This window comes from Oncorhynchus kisutch, linkage group LG8 (genome assembly GCF_002021735.2).
Source record: "Oncorhynchus kisutch isolate 150728-3 linkage group LG8, Okis_V2, whole genome shotgun sequence".
Taxonomy (NCBI): Eukaryota; Metazoa; Chordata; class Actinopteri; order Salmoniformes; family Salmonidae; genus Oncorhynchus; species Oncorhynchus kisutch.
The window spans coordinates 71,668,320-71,692,462 of record NC_034181.2 but is presented as its reverse complement, the minus strand read 5'-3'; the positions used below and the strand labels follow the sequence as shown (position 1 = coordinate 71,692,462).

The window sequence follows — 24,143 nt, the reverse complement described above, 5'->3', positions numbered from 1 at the left end:
GTCTAGGATTTTTGGGCTGATGGTGTTGATGTGAGCCATGACCAGCCTTTCACAGCACTTCATGTCTACAGACGTGAGTGCTACAGGTCGGTAGTCATTTAGGCAGGTTACCTTGGTGTTCTTGGACACATGGACTATGGTGGTCTGCTTGAAACATGTAGGTATTACAGACTCAGTCAGGGACAGGTTGAAAATGTCAGTGAAGACACTTGCCAGTTGGTCAGCGCATGCTCGGAGTAGACGTCCTGGTAACTGTCTGGCCCTGCAGCCTTGTGAATGTTGACCTTTTTAAAGATCTTACTCATGTTCCTCCTGAGTGGAGCAGTGGTCTAAGGCACTGCATCGCAGTGCTAGAGTCATCACTACAGACCCTGGTTCAATCCTGGGCTGTAACAGAACTGGCCAAGATTGGGAGTCCCATAGGGCAGTGCACAATTGGCAGTGTTTCCTCCAACACATTGGTGCAGATGGCTTCCGGGTTAAGCAGGTGGGTGTTGGTGGGTCATATTTCAGAGGAGGCATGACTCGATCTTCGCCTCCCTAGCCCGTTGGGGAGTTGCACAAAGGAGACAAGATCAAAATTGGGAAGAAAAAGCAGGTAAGCGAGCATGATCTAGAACAGCTGGTGCTCTCATCCATGCTTCAGTGTTGCTTGAATAGAAGTAATTTGGTTCATCTGGTAGGCTTGTGTCACTGGGCTTCCCTTTGTAGTCTGTAAAATGCAAGTCATGCCACATCTGACGAGCGTTGGAACCAGTTTAGTAGGATTCAATCTTAGTCCTGTATTTACACTTCACCTGTTTGATGGTTCATCTGAGGGCATAGTAGGATTTATTGTGTGTGTGTCGGGTTAGAGTCTGGCTCCTTGAAAGTGGCAGCTCTACCCTTTAGCTCAGTGCGGATGTTGCCTGCAATTCATGGCTTCTGGTTGGGGTATATACGTACGGTCCATGTGGGGACAATGTCATTGATGCACTTATTGATGAAGCCGGTGACTGATGTGGTATAATCCTCAATGAAATCAGATAAGTCCCGGAACATATTCCAGTCTTTGCTATCAAAACAGTCCTGTAGCTTAGCATCTGCATCATCTGACCACCTCTGTATTGAGCAAGTCACTGGTACTTCCTGCTTTAGTTTTTGCTTGGAATCAGGAGGATAGAAATATGGTTAGATTTGCCAAATGGAGGGCGAGGGAGAGCTTTGTACATGTCTTTGTGTTTGGAGTAAAGGTAGTCTCCTGTTTTTTCACCTTTAAGTTTCTCTGCATTAAAGTCCCCAGCCACTAGGAGAGCCACCTCTGGATGAGCATTTTCTTGTTTGCATATGGCTTTATACAGCTCGTTGAGTGCGGTCTTAGTGCCAGCATTGGTTTGTGGTGGTAAATAGACAGCTACGAAAAGTATAGATGAAAACTCTCGTTAAATATTGTGGTCTACAGCTTATCATGAGACACTCTACCTCAGGTGAGCAAAACCTTGGGACTTCCTAAAAATGTGATTTTGATCACCAGCTGATATTGACAAATAGACACAGACCTCCACCCCTTGTCTTACTGGAGGCAGCCGTTCTGTCGTGCCGATTCAAGGCAAAACCATACAACTGTATACACACTCATACCTGTATACACACACACACACAACTGTCCTTACCATCCACAGGATTAACTCCCACAGCAACTGTACTGCCAGCGAAGCAGCCTGATGCAAAGGACACATAGAAGGGAGTGGGGCCATTAGCCCCACGGCCACCAAGACTTTTCAGATTGGCAAACAGGGAAGTAGATTATGGAGAATGGCACGTCCCTAAGCGAACAGAGGAATGGTCCAACAAATGTGAATCATCTTCATTTGTTTGTGTTCTTGCAAGGCTTCTATTGTGTCTCTGTGCAGGTTACCTCAGGAGTGTGGCCCCCAGGCCCTTGTAGAGCCCTGCGATGCCCTGGCACCACAGCAGCTGAGCTGCATTGCTGTATGGGACCTCAACTCCACTGGGCCCCCAGGGGCCCAACTACAGCCTGGGACATCAGCTTCTTCTGAGCCTCTACGTGTGTCATAACACACACAACATCATCATTATCATCAGTGTGACATCATCAACCAGGGACAGAGAAGCAGGAATGCCTCAGGAGGTTGGAAAATAAAAATACATTTGGGGAATCACAGGAACACAAGGAAGAGTCACAAATGTGGTCAAGCAATAAAATAACAATTTTACATTGATACAATAACAATGCTGGTTGTTACTGGTTCTAACTGATCAGATCCCTGTGATCTGTTTGTGTTTGTTTGGCTGACAAGACATTGGTTAGTCATGAAACAGTGACTGGGAACAGGGGAACATCCAACCTCCTCTCTCCTTCTTCTACCCATCTCTCACCTATCCACCCCGAATCCTGTAACTGAATCTTTAGCATCTCCATGGGAGTGGTGATGATGACCTGCACCAAGAGATGGAGAGATCGAGAAACAGAGAGATGGAGACACAGAGAGATGGAGAGACAAAGAGATGGAGAGAGATGGAGACACAAAGAGATGGAGAGAGATGGAGACACAAAGAGATGGAGAGACAGAGAGATGGAGAGACAAAGAGATGGAGAGACAGAGAGATGGAGAGACAAAGAGATGGAGAGACAGAGAGATGGAGAGACAGAGAGATGGAGAGACAGAGAGATGGAGAGACAAAGAGATGGAGAGACAAAGAGATGGAGACAAAGAGATGGAAAGATGGAGAGACAAAAAGATGGAGAGACAAAAAGATGGAGAGACTGTGTGACTGTTTCAGAAGAGTTCTAACACCCAGGCAGACACACAACTAGTGTGCATAATTACTGTTGAGCCACAAGATGGTAGTAGAAAGCTGTCTGAGGCTGATACCCCAGCTGAGTTTACCTGACATGTTTTTTTATATTTATTTTTCATTTCACCTTTATTTAACCAGGTAGGCCAGGTAAGTTCTCATTTACAACTGTGACCTGGCCAAGATAAAGCAAAGCAGTGCGACAAAAACAACAACACAGAGTTACACATGGGATAAACAAACGTACAGTCAATAACACAATGGAAAAATCTGTATACAGTGTGTGCAAATGAAGTAAGGAGGTAAGGCAATAAATATGCCAATAGTAGCAAAGTAATTACAATTTAGCAATTACACTGGAGTGCAGATGAAGATGTGCAAGTAGAAATACTGATGTGCAAAATAGCAGAAAAACAAATACAGATATGGGATGAGGTAGGTAGTTGGTTGGATGGGCTTTTTGCAGATGGGCTGTGGACAGCTGGAGTGATCAGTAAGCTGGATCGGTAGGATGGTCAGTTTTACGAGGGTATGTTTGGCAGCATGAGTGACGGAGGTTTTGTTTGCGAAATAGGAAGCCAATTCTAGATTTAACTTTGGATTGGAGATGCTTAATGTGAGCTAGACACCTAGGTATTTATTGTTGTCCACATATTCTAGTTGTCCACCATTCAGGACCGATCAGGACCGAGTAGTGATGCTAGTCGGGCAGCGATCGATTGAAGAGCATGCATTTAGTTTTATTAGCATTTAATAGCAGTTGGTGGTCACGGAAGGAGTGTTGTATGGCGTTTAAGCTCGTTTGGAGGTTTGTTAACACAGTGTCCAAAGATGTATACAGAATGGTGTCGTCTGCGTAGAGGTGGATCAAAGAATCACCAGCAGCAAGAGCAACATCATTGATATATACCGAGAAAAGAGTCGGCCCTACAATTGAACCCTGTGGCACCCCCATAGAGACTGTCAGAGGTCCAGACAACAGTCCCTCCAATTTGACAAACTGAGCTCTATCTGAGAAGTAGTTAGTGAACCAGGCGAGGCAATCATTACAGAAACCACGGCTGTTGAGTCTGCCGATAAGAATATGGTGATTGACACAGTCAAAAGCCTTGGCCAGGTCGATGAAGACGGCTGCACAGTAGTCTTTTATCGATGGCAGTTATGATATCGTTTAGGACCTTGAGCGTGGCTGAGGTGCGCCCGTGACCAGCTCGGAAACCAGATTGCATAGCGGAGAAGGTACGGTGGGATTCGAAATGGTTGGTGATCTGTTTGTTCACTTGGCTTTCGAAGACTTTAGAAAGGCAGGGCAGGATGGATATAGGTCTGTAACAGTTTGGGTCTAGAGTGTCTGCCCCTTTTGAAGAGGGAGATGACCACGGCCGCTTTCCAATCTTTAGGAATCTCAGACGATACGAAAGAGAGGTTGAACAGACTAGGAATAGGGGTAACAACAATGGAGGCTGATAATTTTAGGAAGAGAGGGTCCAGATTGTCTAGCCCAGCTGATTTGTAGGGATCCAGATTGTGCAGCACTTTTAGAACATCAGCTGTCTGGACCAGCACCACAACCCACCAACATCTCCCTCAGCAGGGTGAGCTTCTGACTGAGAGAGAAAACAAATGTCATAATTATTTTAGTTTAATGACTTTGCTAATTTCTCTGGATGGTCTGGTGCTATCGCAAGTGTTTTACATACATTAAACAACATGCATACAACTTAAAACTCCCTGTTTCTATATACAAAGGACATGACCATAAACATGCATAAAGCAATAAACATACCATTAATGATACACATGAAGAAACATACATAAACACACACACACACACACACACGCACACACACACACACACACACACAGTCTTAGAAACATGTAAATAATTCACGAGCGCTGGTCACTCAATAATTTATCAGCCATGTTCTTGGTCCCCATGGAAATGTTGGGGGACGCTAAAGATAGCCCAGGTATGTCATGCGGATAATGCTGCAGGGGCCTATGGGATCGGTCCTATCATCCATGCTGTATGTTTACAAAATATTTATACCTCTAATGTATTACCACTAGATCCCAGCACATAGTGAAGATATTATTAGAATCCTATTTGTGATATGTATATCAAATCCAAACAAGAAGTTAGTTAAAGCTGATATAGTACACACTACACCTTTCAAGTACATCTATTCAAAGAGATCAGAGTGGGCAAGAGGTTGGTGTACCAGTCAGTTACGACTGGTGTATGATTGTATTTGACAGGTAGGTGTTTGAAAGACGCCTCTGAGCACTACTCACCCATCCTTGGAGAGGTGTTCAACGAATTGGCGAGGGCACTAGAACAGTCTGCTGCACCCGGCCTCACACTACTAGAATCTGAAGTCAAATGTCTACTGTTTGCTGATGATCTGGTGCTTGTCACCAACCAATGAGGGCCTACAGGGCCTAGCAAGGAGGGCCTAGATCTTCTGCACAGATTCAGCCAGACCTGGGCCCTGACAGTAAATCTCAGTAAGACCAAAATAATGGTGTTCCAAAAAAGGTCCAGTCACCAGGACCACAAATACAAATTGAAGCTAGACACCGTTGCTCTAGAACACACAAAAAAACGATACATATCTTGGCCTAAACATCAGCGCCACAGGTAACTTCCACAAAGCTGTGAACGATCTGAGAGACAAGGCAAGAAGGGCATTTTATGCCATCAAAAGGAACATAAAAGGACATACCAATTAGCATCTGGCTAAAAATACTTGAATCAGTTATAGAACCCATTGCCCTTTATGGTTGTGAGGTCTGGGGTCCACTCACCAACCAAGAATTCACAAAATGGGACAAACACGAAATTGAGACTCTGCATGCAGAATTCTGCAAAAATATCCTGTGTACAACGTAGAACACCAAATAATGCATGCAGAGCAGAATTAGGCTGATACCCACTAATTATCAAAATCCAGAAAAGAGCCGTTAAATTCTACAACCACCTGAAAAGAAGTGATTCCCAAACCTTCCATAACAAATCCATCACCTCCAGAGAGATGAACCTGGAAAAGAGTCCCCTAAGCAAGCTGGTCCTGGGGCTCTGTTCACAAACACAAACAGACCCCACAGAGCCCACGGAACGCAGCACAATTAGACCCAACCAAATCATGAGAAAACAACAAGATAATTACTTGACACATTGGAATGAATTAACCAAAAAACACAGCAAACTAGAATGCTATTTGACCCTAAACAGAGAGTACACAGTGGCAGAATACCTGACCACTGTGACTGACACAAACTTAAGGAAAGCTTTGACTATGTACAGACTCAGTGAGCATAGCCTTGCTATTGAGAAAGGCCACCATAGGCAGACCTTAACCATTTGCATATCGTTACAACACCGTATATATACATAATATGACATTTGTAATGTCTTTATTATTTTGAAACTTCTGTGAGTGTAATGTTTACTGTTCATTTTTATTGTTGATTTCACTTTTGTATATTATCTACTTCACTTGCTTTGGCAATGTTAACATATGTTTCCCATGCCAATAAAGCTAATTGAATTTAATTGAATTTAATTGAAAGAGAGAAGGGTGAGAAGGTATCAAAAAGGTGACATTGACCAATCAATAACAAAAGAGAAAAACAAGAATGAGAGAGAGGGATAATGGTGGAGGAATTAGTGCAAGATTCAACCTAGAACATCATTTAAAACATTTGAAAAAATCCTCTCAAAATCCTGTTTCCATCAATATCCTTATCCACACTTACCTGATCTGCTTGTTAGCCATCTATCTGAGATACAGTTACTCTGGCAGTTTCTCTGTCTGTGTATCTGTAAATGTGATCTGCACCTCCGTGTTTAAGGAAAACAATGGATTAGTGGAAGATAGATGGAGAATACCTCGATCAACCAGCCAATGTTCAACCGTCAGTTTCAGTCAGTTAGTCAGTCAGTCAAGTAATTGGCCAGCTATGGAGGAGAACTGGAAAAGAACAGAGTATAAATCCATATCAGAACAGTGACCTGACACTCAGTTAAAGCTTTGAGAAACATCTGTGCATGGAAAGTACTTGGCTTATCCCTGGGCATAATTGTATTTACCTCATTGTTGTGTTGCCTGGCTACCTGAAATTAAGAGTGTTCATTCATTGAGCCATGCTTTCAGAAGAAGCTGATTGTATAGCCACCCTCCTTCTGGACCAATCACATCAATCCTTCTCCTCCACCCCTCCCTCAATGCTAATTCTAACCTCCACTCTTTCAATTTCCTTCACTCCTTCCTATTCCTCCCAAATCTCTCCTGATTCATGTATGTGCATTGTATTTGAAAGGAGCAAGAGAAAGCAGAGAAAGAGAGAGGGAGATGGGACATCCAATACTGTGATTAGAAATATGGGTGTATATCTGTTTGAGGTCTAGTCTGTCAGCTCACAGCACTCCTTCTCTCTTTGCAGGTTTGTAACAACATACCTTTGACCAAATATTTCACTTTGTTGTCTTTATAAAATGATCTTCTGTGCTGCGCTGTGCAAAAACCTTGGTCATAGAATAGTACCTAAGAGAAGCCACAGAAGTGGTCTGTCTACTCAATGTCTGATTTCATGTATATGTACAGTACGAGCTCATGTATTTTTCATTGCCAGGAATGGATTACATGTGGTAATGGAGAGACTTACCACATCTAGTTTGTTAATACATCATGAATAGATACATCCACATAACACTATACCCATTCCACCACCTATCTGCCTTGCACATTCAGATTTGAGTGTTTTGATTGTCAGGTAAACCTGACTTAACATTGTTCACCCATTAACTACACATCATTGCTCACCTGGTGAACCTTCCACATAAATGTATTGGGGGATCGGGGGATTAAGACATGATGCTTATGTTTTCCTAGATGCATTTCAGGGCTCATCACATAGATGCTGAGTTCAACTGCTGAGGCTACTTATTTCTACTTGGTGAAGCTGAACCCTGTTGCTAACCATTACACATTTCAGGTGAAGTTTATCATGATATAGCGAAATCTATGATATTGATATTGCAATATCTATTGCTATTGACATCACTTTGAGCCCTAAAGTTCATATTTTCAAATAAAGAGTGACAAAAACTGAAAACCTAGGAAAGCCATATACCTGGGTTACAATTCCTCTGTATTACAATTCCTCTGTGTTACATTTTCGTAGCTCATTTCTTTCTCTCTCTCTCTCGCTCTCTCTCTCTCTCTCTCTCTCTCTCTCTCTCACTCAGTCTGTTCAAAGTCTGTTCGAAAGGTGGTACAGTACTTTGGACCATACTCTCATTGGTTGCTTGTGTGGAGGTGTGGTCAGGCTGATCAATACATTGTACATCTGTGCATATTTTACAGTATGCCTGTAATTCTGCATTCTGTAATAATGAGTGGTTATGTTCAAAATCCTAACTGTATACTAATTTTATGCATATTATCTATCTACGTTAAATTATACATAGCCTACTCATCTAACCTCCGGTCTCAATAGAGTTGCATAGTATGTTGAATTGAATCCTCATTCAAACTGTCATGTTCCATTAACAGCAGGGGCATCCATCCTCTCCCCTTTGGCCTCTCTCCCCATGCTTCTCTTGTGATGTCATAAGGATAGCCTGGCACCAGCTTTGTTCCAGAGCATGTCTCTATTTTCACAATGATTTCATCAGTGACCCTCAATGATTAACAAATATACTGAAATGGCCGTGGCAGATATGTTTTTCTCAGCTTCTTCTATGTCTATCCTATGAAAAACATGTACTATGTACGGCTGACCCACTGTCCAAATGTCCCAGTTACTAGTTGTAAAGGGCTGACCCATTGCCAGTTGAAAGCTGAGAAAATGTCAACCCCAGATCATTTGAGTATACATTTCAGGATTTGAACATTTCTTTCCAACCTTCCCAGTCGTATCATACTGATTGCAGAAAGAGATTCAGCCTCTAGTTGCGTAATCACTTTATTTTTGCAACACTTTTGAAATACATTGTATACTAAGTTTCAGTACCATGTTCCTGTCTATTATCAGAACATTTGGGCAAAATCATTTTTGAGAATATTTTTTTTACCAAAAGCAGTAATTAAGTGCAGTATAGTTGTTTGGCTTGTGGTCCTTTCAGTTTGGCTAGTAACCACCTTTTTTAGGTTCAGTAGTTCTTGGGGAGTCCTTGGGGTCTGAATCGGTTGGGGTCCCCTCCATTACGTCCCCAGCGGTTAGCCTCCTGGTCAGCTGCTGAGTCCTCATGTCCTCGACCACTGGAACCCTGAACCATCTCCCGGCCATCACTGAGAGAGGAGAAATATTACATAAGTCACACATCAACCACAGTGAACCAATAATGGTAAAATTGTCTTTCTGACCAGACATTATTATTTATTTATTTTACAAAATGTGGCATAAAGAACTAAATGGAGAAATTTTTGATCAGATAATTTGATGAGCAACTGAACCACATTATAAGCGTCTCTCAGATATTTGAGAATCACCCACCTGATGACTGTTGCTGCCCACCTGCCCCCTGGTCCTCTCCTGGCAGCATCATAGTTGCCCCGAGCGTGGAAGTACTTGTCTGAGTTTTTCCAGTTGGCGTCCTTCATGTCGCCGTATGCACGCCACATGTCTCTAGCACCTGCAGGGTCAGGAGGACACGGATGTTGAGTTTGACACTTACAAGGAACTTTACAACATTTCAAACCACTAGCCTCAAGAAACAATGATTTTAAAGGAGTCCTCGAATACAGTACATTGTTGCTCTTGAATGATTAGTTACTCTTGATTTGTGTATCTGTTTCTGTCAACAATGAAGAAATAATGATTAAAGTGTATAAACGGACCTCGAGCAGCTTCACCAGGGAAGTGGTACCACTGAGCTTGAGCCCCCACAATAAGGGTCAGAACAAGTCCAGCTAGAAGCAGCTTCATACTTGCAGATGTGACAGACTGAAAGAAACATGGAGAGAGAGAACGTAGGCTACTATATGAATTGCTAACATATTTACAGATAATTTATTACATTTAAACTGTGACCGCCTCATATAACAGAGTTATCTCTTACCTTTCAGCTCCTTAGTTAGTTAGTCAGTCAGGCAGTTTGATCTCCCTTGTGTTTTGTGTTGGTTTATGGTCCGCAGCTTGTTCTTATATTCCACTCAGACCAAGGAGGAGTTTAGTTTTGCAAAAGCTGGAATTCCCAAACTTCGTCCTCCCAAGTTATTAGACTCAGAAGTTTCTGTCTGCTACACAAGATGAGGAATTTCCAGGTCATTACAAAATTAGATTACCTGCTCTGAAGTCTTGGGCAATAAGGAGGATACTCCTCAATTGTGTAACTCGGCCTACTGCTTTAAAAACCAAGACATCAAAATGGGATGTGTCAGCATTAATAAGACTAATGGGGGAAATGCAGTTTGTTTTTCTGCTTTTAATGTCGTAATTGTCATGATGGATGAGGTTCCAAACGTTTACCTCTCACCTAATATGAGAGAATGATTCCTTATGGTATGATTCATTATAGACTACTATAGTAGGGTAGAATACAGGTATTTAATAGACATAGACATAAAAAGCACTTTACATGTCCACATCGTACAGATTGCACCTGTATCTTACACAATCACTGCTCCCCCTCACACCTATGTTGCTGTTCATTGGTTATTGATTTTCCATTACCATTAGTATCTATCTGTTTATCCTACTACTGGTCACAATTACTCTTGTTTACAAATCAAATCACATTTTATTGGTCGCATACACATATTTAGCAGATGCCATTGCGGGTGTAGCAAAATACTTGTGTTCTTAGCTCCAGCAGTGCAGTAATATCTAACAATTTACAGCAATATACACAGATCTAATGTAAAATAATGGAATTAAGAAACATATCAATATTACGACAAGCAATGTCGGAGTCCGAAGTATAAATATATATATATATATATATATAAATATATGTGATGGGATGTATAGACATTATGGACGGTATGTGGATCGAATATTTCGTATATCGGTAGAATACGTAGGATAGAATAGTATATATATAGCAATAGTTGAATTGGATGGCATTGACTAGAATACAGTACTATACTGTACATATGAAATGAGTAAAACAGTATGTAAACGTTATTAAAGTGACCAGTGATTCCATGTCTATGTAGGTTAGCAGCCTCTAAGGTGTAGGGTTGAGTAACCAGGTGGTAGCTAGTGACGAAGTTCAGGGTAGGGTACTGGGTGGAGGCCGGCAAAGGATGGCTATTTAACAGTCTGATGGCCTTGAGACAGAAGCTGTTTTTCAGACTCTCGGTCCCAGCTTTGATGCACCTGTACTGACCTCGCCTTCTGGATGATAACAAGGTGAACAGGCTGTGACTTGGGTGGTTGTTGTCTTTGATGATCTTTTTGGCCTTCTTTTGACATCGGGTGCTATAGGTGTCCTGGAGGGCAGGCCTTGTGCCCCCGGTGATGCGTTGGGCAGACCGCACCACCCTCTGGAGAGCCCTGCGGTTGCGGGTGGTGCAGTTGCCGAACCAGGCAGTGACAGGATGCTCTCAATGGTGCATCTGTAAAAGTTTGTGAGGATCTTAGGGGCCTAGCTGGATTTCTTTAGCCTCCTAAGATTGAAGAAGTGCTGTTGAGCAGGGGAATTTGAAGCTTTTCACCTTCTCCACTGCGGCCCCGTGGATGTGGATGGGACGTGTTCCCTCTGCTGTCGACATGTACAGTACCTTCAGAAAGTATTCACCTCCATTTATTTTCCCACATTTTTTTGTGTTACAGCCTGAATGTAAAATGTTTCAATTAAGATGTTATGTCACTGGCCTACACACAATACCTCATAATGTCAACATGGAATTTGGGTTTTAGAAAGTTCTACAAATTAATTCAAAATGAAAATCTGAATTGTCTTGAGTCACTAAGTATTCAATCCCTTTGTTATGGCAAGCCTAAATGTGTTCAGGAGTAAAAATGTGCTCAACAAGTCACATAATAAGTTCCATCGACTTATTCTGTGTGCAACAGTAGTGTTTAACATGATTTTTGAATGACTACTTAATCTCTGTACCATACACATACAATTATCTGTAAGGTCTCTTAGTCAAGCAGTGAATTTCAAACAAAGATTCAATAACAAAGACCAGGTGTCACGGGATTCTTCTGTTGAAGGAGAGGCGGACCAAAACGAAGCGTGGTTATTCAGATACATCTTTAATAAAGATGAAAATAGAACAATATACAAAAACGTGAAAAACCGAAAACAGCCCTCTCTTTTAAAAAAATAAAATAATAATTTATCATCTTCAATACCCTTCATTCTTTACAACTCATAATTTTCATACATACTCAAAAAAATGGTATTTTAATTTAACTACTTTAACTAAACAAAAACCCCAAACAAAACCTCAGGGGAGCATCTTCCCTCCCCGTCACCCTACAAACTACCTTTCCCTATCTCCCCGTCCCTAATCTATCCCCTTGCAAATCTAAATGACACCCAGCCCTAAACCCCCCTTCCACCTCTCCCGAGCAGCGTGCTGCCCCCACTTCCTCTCCTCCCTCTTCATCCTTCCCCTCAAATCTCCTTCCACCCTCCTCACTATCCCTTCCACCCCCCAATCTCTCCCTGTCTTCACCATGTTCTTGGGTAACAACACCCGTGCCCTAGCCCATACTACTCCGGCAAAGGCACAGTCCCAAAAGACATGGCGCACAGTCTCCTCCCTGCCACAAGAGGATCTTGGACAGGTGGGGGATTGCACCAAACTATACCGGTACATGATGGAACGTACCGGCAAGCACTTATGGAGGCTCAACCAATTCAGGTCCTTGAGCCTGTTGTCCAGACCCCGCGTCTGCACTCCCTCCCAGACCGCTTCCGAGATACCCACTACAGGCGCCGGACTCCCTGCCTTTCTGACCTCCTCGTACAGGTGCCTGTGATCTAAACCTACTCGGGCAACTTCAACCTCAGGGTGCGCACACAGCCACTTGGCCGCATGACCAAAGTGCCACGGCAGCTGTTCCGCCCGAGGACCCGTGTTAGACCACACCATTAAGCTTCTCGCCTGATACGAGAAGAACACCCGCAGGAGGTAACCGGACGGGTGTATCACTGGATGAGCAAGCTCTGTTAACAAGAAAGAAACAAAAATTGTGTCCAGCTTGAGGGGGAAATGTGGTACCCCCCTACCTCCCTCCCCGATGGGACAGATCATGCGTGCCCTGGCGACCCACTCGCACCTGCCACTCCACATGAACTGAAACACAAGCCTCACTAGAGGCCTCCTCAGACAAGCCGGGAATGGGTAGATGTACGCCAAATACAAAAGAGACGGCAACACATCCACCTTTAGGACCAGGACTTTGCCCATAAAAGACAAATACCTAGCCTTCCACATTGCTAGCTTCCTCTGTACCACTGCGATACGCATGTTCCAGTTTAGCGTCGCTGAGCCGGAGGTCTCAAAATGGACCCCGAGAATCCTCAGGGCCCCCTCACAGAGAGATAACCCCCCGGGCACATCCGTTCTCCCGCGCCATCTTCCGAAAAACTTGACGGAAGACTTTGCATGGTTCAGAACCGCTCCCGACGCTCGGGTGAAATCCCCAAAGATGGCAAGAGACCTTGTCAGGTACGAGTCCTTGCACAGCAGCAAGGAAGTGTCGTCGGCGTACTGCGTCATCTTAACACGCAGCCCACCACTTCCAGGGATCAACAAGCCTTCCACCCCTGTGTCTGCCCTAATGGCAGCCCCCAGAGGCTCCATGTACAGAACGAAGAGGAGAGCCGAGAGTGGGCACCCCTGCCTGACCCCAGACGAGAGGTCAAAAACGTCACCCAAGTGACTATTTACACTAACTCGGCACCCCGCTCCGACATATAATGTACGAATCCATCCTATGAACTTCTCCCCAAATCCTAATCGACCTAACACTCTGAATAAAAAGGATATATTCACGCGATCAAAGGCTTTCGCCTGATCTAGCGCTGCTACCATTAAAGGCAGTCCTCTATCTTCAACCCAAGCGATAGAGTCCCTGATTAACTGTAGGTTCCATCTAATAGAGCGGCCCTCTACCTCGCACGTCTGATCCTCATGGACGACGTAGGGAAGGGCTGTGCGCAACCGGTCTGCTAAAACCTTTGCAAGTAGCTTGTAGTCTACACACAGCATGGTCAACTACCATTTTCTTCCCTAACGCCATGCATTACCTTCCTACTCTGTCTGGCCCTAACCGACTTAAAGAACATAGCAGAACAAGTCTCATTGTGTTCTAGAAAGCCACTATGTGCACGCTCCAGGAAAGCTCGAGCCTTCCGCTCCTGCAACTCCCTGAGCTGCGCCTTTAGGATTGCGAATCTCTCCCAGTCAAACGACCCGCCGAGGTTGCCTGCCTCGTACTCGAGTTCAATTAACCTTTGGATACGATCCACCTCCCTCCTCTCCTCCCTTTTTTTCCTCTTGCAATACCCTATTATAAAAGCCCTAATCCTCACCTTAACTAATTCCCACCACTCTAACACCCCCTCGCACATGGGCCGGAGGCCTTCAAGCCTCCAAAAGAAACCATAAAACCCGTCAACAAAAGCCTGCTCCTCCAGCACATCCCGATCTAACTTCCAGTACCCCCTACCAAAGAGGCAGACTGGCGACCCCACCTGCAGGAGCACCCCGTCGTGATCCGAAAAGAAAACAGGCAACAGCCGCCCAGACAACTTACCCAAAGACCTGGGTACAAAAATATAGTCGAGCCTCCGCTCAACCCCCCTGGAGTTGCGCCATGTAGGACCGGCCATTTTCGGAGTAGTGTGCAGACCACCATCAACCAGACCATGGCAAGCCATTAGCCTGGTGATGGCGCCTGCACTGCTATCCCCCCTATTCCTAAATCTGTATTAAAATCCCCCCTATCACTAATTTCCTATTTGTGACACACAGGGGCGTCAGACAGTCCACCATCTCCCTCCTGTCTGCCACCACCTGTGGCCCATACACCACCACTAATCTAAATTTACAATCCCTTATCGTGACATCCACCCCTATAACCCTCCCCTGCATTACCACAAAAGAATCCTCCACTTTTACCTTCCTGTGCCCACACAAAATCCCTACCCCCGATGAGTGCACCCCCCCAATACCCCAAACCGACTCCCCCTTGTCCCACTCCCTCTTAAACCTACTAACATCCCCTCCATCCCTCAGGTGAACCTCCTGTAAAAAACAAAAATCAAACCCCACACCCTCCAAATAACTAAAAACCGCCCTCCTCTTAACAAAATCCCTTAAACCCCTTACATTTAAAGTAACAAAAGTAAAATTAGACCCCATGAAATAATAAAATAAAAACATGTAATACACTCGAATTCTAAACCCAGACAGAAAAAAAAAAAAAACTGGAGACTCACCCGATGCTCCCCTGCTCCATATCTACCGGTGAAAACACCATCCGTACTCCCGACATCCCCCCCTCTTCCTCCATCTCACCAACCCAGGATGCAGGAATAGTGTTTGGCTCCGGGGTGCCCTGCACCCTGGGTCTACCCCCACACTCCTCCCCCTCCCCAGTGGTGCAGCTGGTTTGGAAAAAAATCAGGGAGGCTGAGTCCCCAAACAAAAAACTCCCCACCTCCTCCTGTACCCAGTCCTGAGTCTTGTTAGGTGTGTCCCCACCCAACAGAAGTTGAGGGCCTGGGGAAACCAGCAGCAACCCAGAGGTTTCTCCCACCCCCATCACTCTCTTGGCCATCCCCTCCCTCTCACTGTCGGCCAATCGCACCCTCCTCTTCATTCTCTTCTTTGGTGATGGCGGCAGTGGAGAGATACCACCCTCCCCCCCGCCAGCTCCTCCACCATACCCCTCATCTCTTCCACCAGGGCACTTTCCCCCCAGTCCACTTGCTCTTCCACCGTCTCCTTCTCCAACACTCCTCCCTCGCTTTCTTCTCTCTCATGCTCCTCCACTCGGTTGCCTTCTTCCGCCGCTTTTCCTGGTTCTCCTACTCCCGTGCCTTCCGTTTCCTTCTCTCCTCCATCCGCCTCTTCTTGCTCCTCCTCCTTCCTTGCGGCCTTCCCCTCTGGACCTGTACTCTGGTCATGAGGCGTGCTTCCTTCCCCTCCTCTTCTTCCCCCATCCCCGGCTCCTGCTCCCCCCCCAGCCGCAGACGCATATGACCTCTGACGAGCCGGGCACCCCCGCCACAGGTGTGCTGACGAGCCACACCCGTGGCACGCCTTAGGCTTGTCACAATCGCTCGCCTCGTGTTCCTCAGATCCACAAAAATCGGCATTTTCTTGTGCTGCACGAGGCGAATATGTGGCCATAGGCCATACAGCACCTGCAAAATGGGGGCTGACGTGCATAAAACAACGTCCCCCTGTCAGCCCCTAGGGAGAACATAGCAGGAGGATGGAGGTAGCCACCATGTCCCTTTGGGTCCTCCCTGGTGAGGGCCTGGAAGCCTCTCCTCCCATTCCAAAACCCAAGGGAGTCTTTGAGGTGCCTTGCTGAGGAGACATTATCCATGTATCTCCCCAGATAGGCCCTCACCTCTTCGTCCTTAACGTATGGGTTGTAAATGTTGACAGTTACAACCCTAAAGTTGTTCTTCGCCAGGCTTGTTATTTCATAGTGGCTCATCGGCCTCTCACCTCCCACTGCTCTTGCCCTTCTCAGGATATCATCGTGTTTCTCCTCTGTATATAGTGCCACGTCGTATGCTCCCTCCAACGAGTTGCCTTGGAAACAAAACACGTCCTTCACCGTCAGCTTTAGAATCCCCATCAATATTATCCTTCCAAAAGTTTCCCGTCCTAAAGGCTCCAACTCCTTTTCCTTCCAAGCAAACCGAATCGTGTTGGCCAGCCCAATCCCAGGGACCGACCGTGTTGATGTATTTAGCACCATCTCCACAAGGAGAATGGCGCTCGTTCTCTTCTCTTCCAAAACAAGGAAAAAAGAAAAACCAAAGTGACTGAGCCTATTTGGTGACAACAAACACAGAGACAGGAACAATCATCCACAAACCCCAACACCAAACAGGCTACCTAAATATGGTTCCCAATCAGAGACAATGACTAACACCTGCCTCTGATTGAGAACCACATCAGGCCAAACATAGAAATAGACAAACTAGACATGTAACATAGAATGCCCACTCAGATCACACCCTGACCAAACAAAACATAGAAACATAAAAAGCAAACTATGGTCAGGGTGTGACACCAGGGAGCTTATATGGGGCATACTGCAACAACAACAAAAATGTATATGGATAGTTTAAAGTACATGGCCCTCTTAGCATCTAGTGAGGCCTACCAGTTTCTGGATATAACCCCTGTCTGGCCTCTTGAGAATGGCTAACTAACAATGCCTCTTCTAGTCAGCAACAACACATCAGAAAAGAATATACAGATTTTAATGCTTTACTGTACTGTCCTATTTAGTTTTAGTCCTCAATTGGAAATCATTGTTTTTTGGTGGAAAACACTGTTTCAGGCACTGCTCCAGAATCTCCCATAAGTGTTCAATTGGGTTGAGATCTGGTCACTTAAACAGCCATGGTATATGGTTTACATAATTTTCATGCTCAGCCAACCAGATCAGTGACCACTGTGGATGGGGGTAATGTCATCCTACTGGACATTTTTATATTATTTTGTTTCAGTTTTAGTGTTAAGAGCATTAAGCATTTGTGAGAGGCTAGAAGAAATATGGGTTGTAGAGTTTTTGTGTGTTTTTTGGGATGTCATAACTGGGGGGCAGTAATATATAAGGTGATGGGTCAGGTCATAGGTTAGCCCTTCTCATGACTCCAATTTTACATTGGAGTCATTCCACATCCCCTTTTTTTAAACTAGGCAAATCAGTTAAGAACAAATTCTTATTTACAATGACAGCCTAGAAACAAATCAAATCAAATTGTATTAGTCACATGCGCCGAATTCAACAGGTGTAGACCTTACAGTGAAATGCTTGCTTACGAGCCCCTAACCAACAATGCAGTTTAAAAAAATAGTAATTAAAGAGGAGCAGTAAAAAATAACAATATATACAGGGGGGTGCCGGTACAGAGTCAATGTGCAGGGCCACCGGTAAGTTGAGGTAGTACAGTGGGGCAAAAAAGTATTTAGTCAGCCACCAATTGTGCAAGATCTCCCACTTAAAAAGATGAGAGAGGCCTGTAATTTTCATCATAGGTACACTTCAACTATGACAGACCAAATGAGAGAAAAAAATCCAGAAGATCACATTGTAGGATTTTTTATGAATTTATTTGCAAATTATGGTAGAAAATAAGTATTTGGTCGCCTACAAACAAGCAAGATTTCTGGCTCTCACAGACCTGTAACTTCTTCTTTAAGAGGCTCCTCTGTCCTCCACTCGTTACCTGTATTAATGGCACCTGTTTGAACTTGTTATCAGTATAAAAGAAACCTGTCCACAACCTCAAACAGTCACACTCCAAACTCCACTATGTCCAAGACCAAAGAGCTGTCAAAGGACACCAGAAACAAAATTGTAGACCTGCACCAGGCTGGGAAGACTGAATCTGCAATAGGTAAGCAGCTTGGTTTGAAGAAATCAACTGTGGGAGCAAATATTAGGAAATGGAAGACATACAAGACCACTGATAATCTCCCTCGATCTGGGGCTCCACGCAAAATCTCACCGCGTGGGGTCAAAGTTATCACAAGAACGGTGAGCAAAAATCCCTTTGACAATATTCAGGACCTTCCTCTGAAAAAAATACAAAAATGTAATGTAATTCATGTGGACATATCACCCCCAAAACCATCAAGGACATCAACCACCCGAGTCATGGCCTGTTCAACCCACTATCATCCAGAAGGCGAGGTCAGTACAGGTGCATCAAAGCTGGGACCGAGAGAGTGAAAAACAGCTTAAGGCCATCAGACTGTAAAATAGCCATCACTAGCTGGCTACCACCCGACTACTCAATCCTGCACCTTAGAGGCTGCTGCCCTATATACATAGACATGGATTCACTAGTCACTTTAATAATGTTTACATAATGCTTTACTCATTTCATATTCCACTGACATTGCTCGTCCTAATATTTATATATTTCTTAAATCCATTCTTTTACTTTTAGATTTGTGTGTAATGTTGTGAATTGTTAGATACTACTGCACTGTTGGAGCTAGGAACACCCACAATAACATCTGCTAAATATATGTATGTGACCAATAAAATTGTATTTGATTGGATGATGTTTTTTATTACATTTTAGTCAAAGATAATAGTTTAAGTATATTTTCAGTTTTTCAAATAGGTCTGTTAATTACATTATTTCAAGTTTCAAGTTTTAATGTCAAATGCATAAGTACAGTTTGGGCACTGCATCTCAGTGCTAGAGGCACTTAATATATAAGGTGATGGGTCAGGTCATAGGTTAGCCCTTCTCATGACTCCAATTTTACATTGGAGTCATTCCACGTTTCAGAATACTTTTAGTTTTTCAAATAGGTCTATTAATTACTTTATTTCAAGTTTCAGTTTCAAGTTTTAATGTCACATACATAAGTACAGTTTGGGCACTGCATCTCAGTGCTAGAGGCATCACTGCAGTCCCTGGTTTGAATCCAGGCTGCATCACATCCGGCTGTGATTGGGAGTCCAATAGGGCGGTGCACCATAGGCCCAGCGTTATCTGGGTTTGGCTGGGGTAGGCTGTCATTGTAAATAAGAATTTGAGCTCTAACCCTAACAATGCATTAATCAAGGGAGACCAAAAACCCACGAGATATGGAAATAAAAAGATGATAAAGTAAGCATGCTATGTACAGGGTCAGTTCCAGTACCATATTTACAATGTGCAGGGATACTGGATCGATTGAGGTAGATATGTATAAGGGTAAGGTGACTAGGCATCAGTATATATGATGAATAGAGTAGCAGCAGTGTTTCATGAGTGTGTGTAGTCAGTATAAATGTATGTGCATGTCATGTATGAGTATTCATTTTTTTCATGATTAATATGTTTTAGTTTCAGTTTTAGTTTAACATTATAAACTTGCAGCACAGTAATGTTTTGTTGGCAGTGGAAGCCAGCTGAGATGCCAGTTCTCCTTTCCTGACTAACAGTTCTGACTGGAAATGAAACTTCGGGAATTTCCTCAGCATCACATCCTGTTTTTGACAGTGTTACTATAGTCCTGTCCAAAACAAACCGTAGCCCCAAATAGACAGTTGACATGAAATAAAGACAGATGTGTTTTTCCACATCGGGGCATGGTTATTAAATGACAGACGTGTATTTGTTTGAAATCTATCATTAGATGGTTTCATTTCAAAGAGACTATCATATTCTGTTGCAAAATGCCATAAATCCACCTCACTCAGAGAAAACAGTACCACTGCAATGTTTTATAGTCAAATATATCCATATGGTTATACAGTATATTTAAGAACTGTACAAATGACACATTGGTGATCATAGATATAGATCCCTAGATAGACCCCCTTGTACACAAAGGGCGGGGTTGGGGAGTAATGAATTACATGTAAAGGATTACAAAAAACCGGTAACTGTAATCCATTCTGTTAGCAGTAAAAATATTGTAATCAGATTAGATACTTTTGAAAAACTAGATTACTTTGAAGGTTACTTTTAAATTCAGAAAGGATGTTTGAGAAAAAAAATGGACACTTCTCTGTTTTCTCAATGACATTCAAATTAGCATTGAAATAAGGCGCAAGCATAGGTGGTTTCGCACGAGCGAGTCTGACCACAAGTCAGAGACTTAAATGTTAAATTGGTTTCCATCACATTTTAAACTGATGGTTTTGTTACATAAAATATTGAGTTAATATAGCGAAGTGGAAAAGTAGGTGAAAAAGTGTGTTTTATGGTCGGTCACAATTGTGACCGGTGGGATAATGTTAGTATACTAAATTAACATATTTCTCCTATGCAGTTATCAAAGTTCTTATAAAACCCAACCCAGTTATTAACACATTTAAAACTGTCACTGGCATTGCCTCTAGAATGCCCCAACATGTTCTAGTGTAACTATTTTACACATCAAAAACCTATACAACATGATATGAATACTGAGAGCAAAGACAAAAAAAAACAACCATCAACATATTTCAACATACATTGTTACTTTAGTGCAACATCTACTGAAACATTAATATTGTAACTTTATTGTAACATTGTAACTTGTACTTTAGTGCAATATTCATTGTAACATTGTCATTGTGACATATTAGTGCAACATTCACTAACAACTGTATAGCAGTCATGTGATTCATTCCCACTGAACATAAAGGTCACATTTAGGATGGAGGTAGCCTGTAGAATATGCATTCAAGTAGAGGCCTACACTGAACAAAATACAATTATATATATATATATATATATATTTAAAAAGCGCCATTGGACAATGAGCGCTTATACACACACATATATATATATATATATGGTAGAGTTATATCAGAGTTAAGCTTCAGAACCAAGTGCAAGATTAGTTTGTGCATCACTATTTTAAACTGTGATCAGTCAGACCTACTGTCATACAGGATGTCTTGAATCAATTGACCTTCTTTTCCAAAAACATTTAATTCATTTTGATTCTTTTTCGTCGACTTTTCTTTTCTTCCTAGAGTCCGTTGTACTGCTTCTCCTCACCCTTTGACTTGTCTTTTCTTCCTAGAGTCTGTTGTACTGCTTCTCCTCACCCTTTGACTTTTCTTTTCAGAGACAGGAACAATCACCCACAATGACTAACACCTGCCTCTGATTGAGAACCATATCAGGCCAAACATAGAAATAGTCAAACTAGACACACAACATAGAATGCCCACTCAGATCACACCCTGACCAAACAAAACATAGAAACATACAAAGCAAACTATGGTCAGGGTGTGACATAACCATTTGTTTGGGAACTTTTATGCAGCCTTCCTCTTCTCATGGTGCAACCAGGAAGTAAACAGCTCTAGTCATGTGACAATTTACACTAAACATGTGACACTGCACATCTTTCATTGAGACTCTTTATTATTTCAGTATTTGCTGGAAATACATTGATTGGAACATGATAGTGTGTTGGTGATGTGGACACCATGGAACTTGAAGTTCTCAACCTGCTCTACTACAGCCCCGTCGATGAGAATGGGGACGTGCTTGGCCCTCCTTGTCCTGTAATCCACAATCATCTCCTTTGTCTTGATCACATTGAGGGAAAGGTTGTTATCCTGGCACCACACTTCCAGGTCTCTGACCTCCTCCCTATCTCATCGTTGTCGGTGATCAGGCCTACCACCGTAGTGTCTTCTGCAAACTTAATGATGATGTTGGAGTCGTGCTTGGCCACGTAGTATATTTGTGAGCAGGGAGTTTAGGAGGGGACTAAGCACGCAGCCCTAAGGGGCCCGTGTGTTAAGGATCAGCGTGACAGATGTGTTGTTGCCCAACCTTACCACCTGGGGGCGGCCGGTGAGGATGTCCAGGATCCAGTTGCAGAGGGAGGTGCTTAGTCCCAGGGCCCCTAGCTTAGTGATGAGCTTTGAGGGCACGATGGTGTTGAATGCTGAGCTGTCGTCAATGAACAGCATTCTCACGGAATTGTTAATTTGATCCAGGATGGATATGTTGGGGCGGTTTGCAAGTTGTAGTGGGTCTAGAGTTTCTGGGCAGTGTTGATGTGAGGCATGACCAGCCTTTAAAAGCACTTCATGGCTACAGACGTGAAAGCTACGGGTCGGTAGTCATTTAGTTAGGTTACCTTAGTGTACTTGGGCACAGGGACTATGGTGGTCTGCTTGAAACATGTAGGTATTATCGACTCGGCCAGGGACAGTTTGAAAATGTCAGTGAAGACACTTGCCAGTTGGTCAGCACGTGCTCGGAGTACAGGTCCTGGTAATATGTCTGGCCCTGCAGCCTTGTGAATGTTGACTAGTTTTAAATATCATACTCATGGGCCTGCCAAGTGGCACAGTGGTCTAAGGCAGTGCTAGAGCCGTCACTACAGACCCGGGTTCAATCCCGGGCTGTATCAGAACTGGCTGTGATCGGGAGTCCCATAGGGCGGCTCACAGTTGGTGGTGTTTCCTCCAACCCATTGGTGCTTCTATGTTAAGCGAGCGGGTGTTCACCTCTCTTGTGTATGGGGTAGTATTTTCACTTCTGGATGAAAAGCATGCCAAAGGTAAACTGCCTGTTACTCGGGCCCAGAAGCTAGGATATGCATATAATTGGTAGATTTTGATAGAAAGCACTCTAAAGTCTCTAAAACTGTTAAAGTTATGGCAGGCGAAACCCCGAGGACAAACCATCCCAAAACAACACATTTTCAGCCTATCACTTTCAATGGCTGTCACTTTTATTATAAGGCGAACTCTTCCCAGATTGCAGTTCCTAGATGTTAGTTGCACTAGATGTCAACAGTCTTTAAAAAGAGTTTCATGCTGGTTTTTGGAAAAATCTGCCAGAAATTGTAGTTTTTCTAGGTGGCTCCCATTTTGGCGGTAGTGTTTCCAAGCGCGTGGAAGAGAATGCGTTTATGCGTATGTATTTTTCTCTGGTAAAGACAATAACGATTCTCCATCTTAAATTTGATCATTTATTTACATATTAGGGTACCTAAGGTTTGATTGTAAACATTGTTTGACTTGGTTGGAAAAGTTTATTAGTAACATTTGGGATTCATTTTGAATGCATTGATGGAGGGAAACTGGGTGGATCATTGACTAAAGCGCGCCAGCTAAACTGAGTTTTATGGATATAAAGAAGGACAATATCGAACAAAAGAACCATTTGTGATGTATCTGGGACCTTTTGGAGTGCCAACAGAAGAAGATCATCAAAGCTAAGGCATTTATTATATCGCTATTTCTGACTTTCGTGGCGCACCTGCCTGGTTGAAATATGTTTTTCATGCTTTTGTATGTGGGGCGCTGTCCTCAGATAATTGCATGCTGTGCTTTCACTGTGAAGCCTTTTTGAAATCTGACACAGCGGCTTGATTAACAAGAGGTTTAGCTTTATTTTGATGTATTACACTTGTGATTTTACGAAAGTTAAATATATATAATTCTATAGTTTGTATTTTGCGCTCTGCAATTTCATCGGATGTTGGCCAGGTGGGACGCCCATAAGAAGGTAAGAAGCAAGGTTTGGTGGGTCATGTTTCGGAGGATGGAGGACTCGACTTTTGCCTCCTGAGCCTGCTGGGGAGTTGCAGCGATGAGACAAGATCAAAATTGGGAAGAAAAAGGGGGTCAACATTTTTTTAACATTTTTTTTTAAAGGTCTTACATCGACTGCGGTGAGCGTGATCACACAGTTGTCTGGTACAGCTGGTGCT

At 43.4% G+C, this 24,143-nt stretch overlaps 1 protein-coding gene and 1 pseudogene across 1 annotated transcript; both read right to left on the bottom strand.

The window, feature by feature from the left end:
• The window catches only part of LOC109881437 (mitochondrial glutamate carrier 1-like), a 35,552-nt pseudogene that overhangs the window by 2,480 nt on the left and 8,929 nt on the right, over positions 1 to 24,143 (bottom strand).
• Positions 8,757 to 10,108, bottom strand: LOC109881444 (serum amyloid A-5 protein-like). Its single transcript, XM_031831087.1, has 4 exons — positions 9,866 to 10,108; positions 9,645 to 9,750; positions 9,301 to 9,439; positions 8,757 to 9,095 (listed from the first exon to the last, which is right to left on the bottom strand). Exons 2-4 carry the CDS (start codon positions 9,730 to 9,732, stop codon positions 8,957 to 8,959), a joined length of 366 nt encoding a protein of 121 aa, XP_031686947.1. The 5' UTR covers positions 9,733 to 9,750; positions 9,866 to 10,108; the 3' UTR covers positions 8,757 to 8,956.

Excerpts from the sequence above, each read along its gene's own strand:
- LOC109881444 (XM_031831087.1), bottom strand. The coding sequence starts at position 9,732 with ATGAAGCTGCTTCTAGCTGGACTTGTTCTGACCCTTATTGTGGGGGCT. Across the intron at positions 9,440-9,644 it reads CCCTGGTGAAGCTGCTCGAG|GTGCTAGAGACATGTGGCGT; the intron begins GTCCGTTTATAC and ends CTGACCCTGCAG. Across the intron at positions 9,096-9,300 it reads TGGGCAGCAACAGTCATCAG|TGATGGCCGGGAGATGGTTC; the intron begins GTGGGTGATTCT and ends CTCCTCTCTCAG.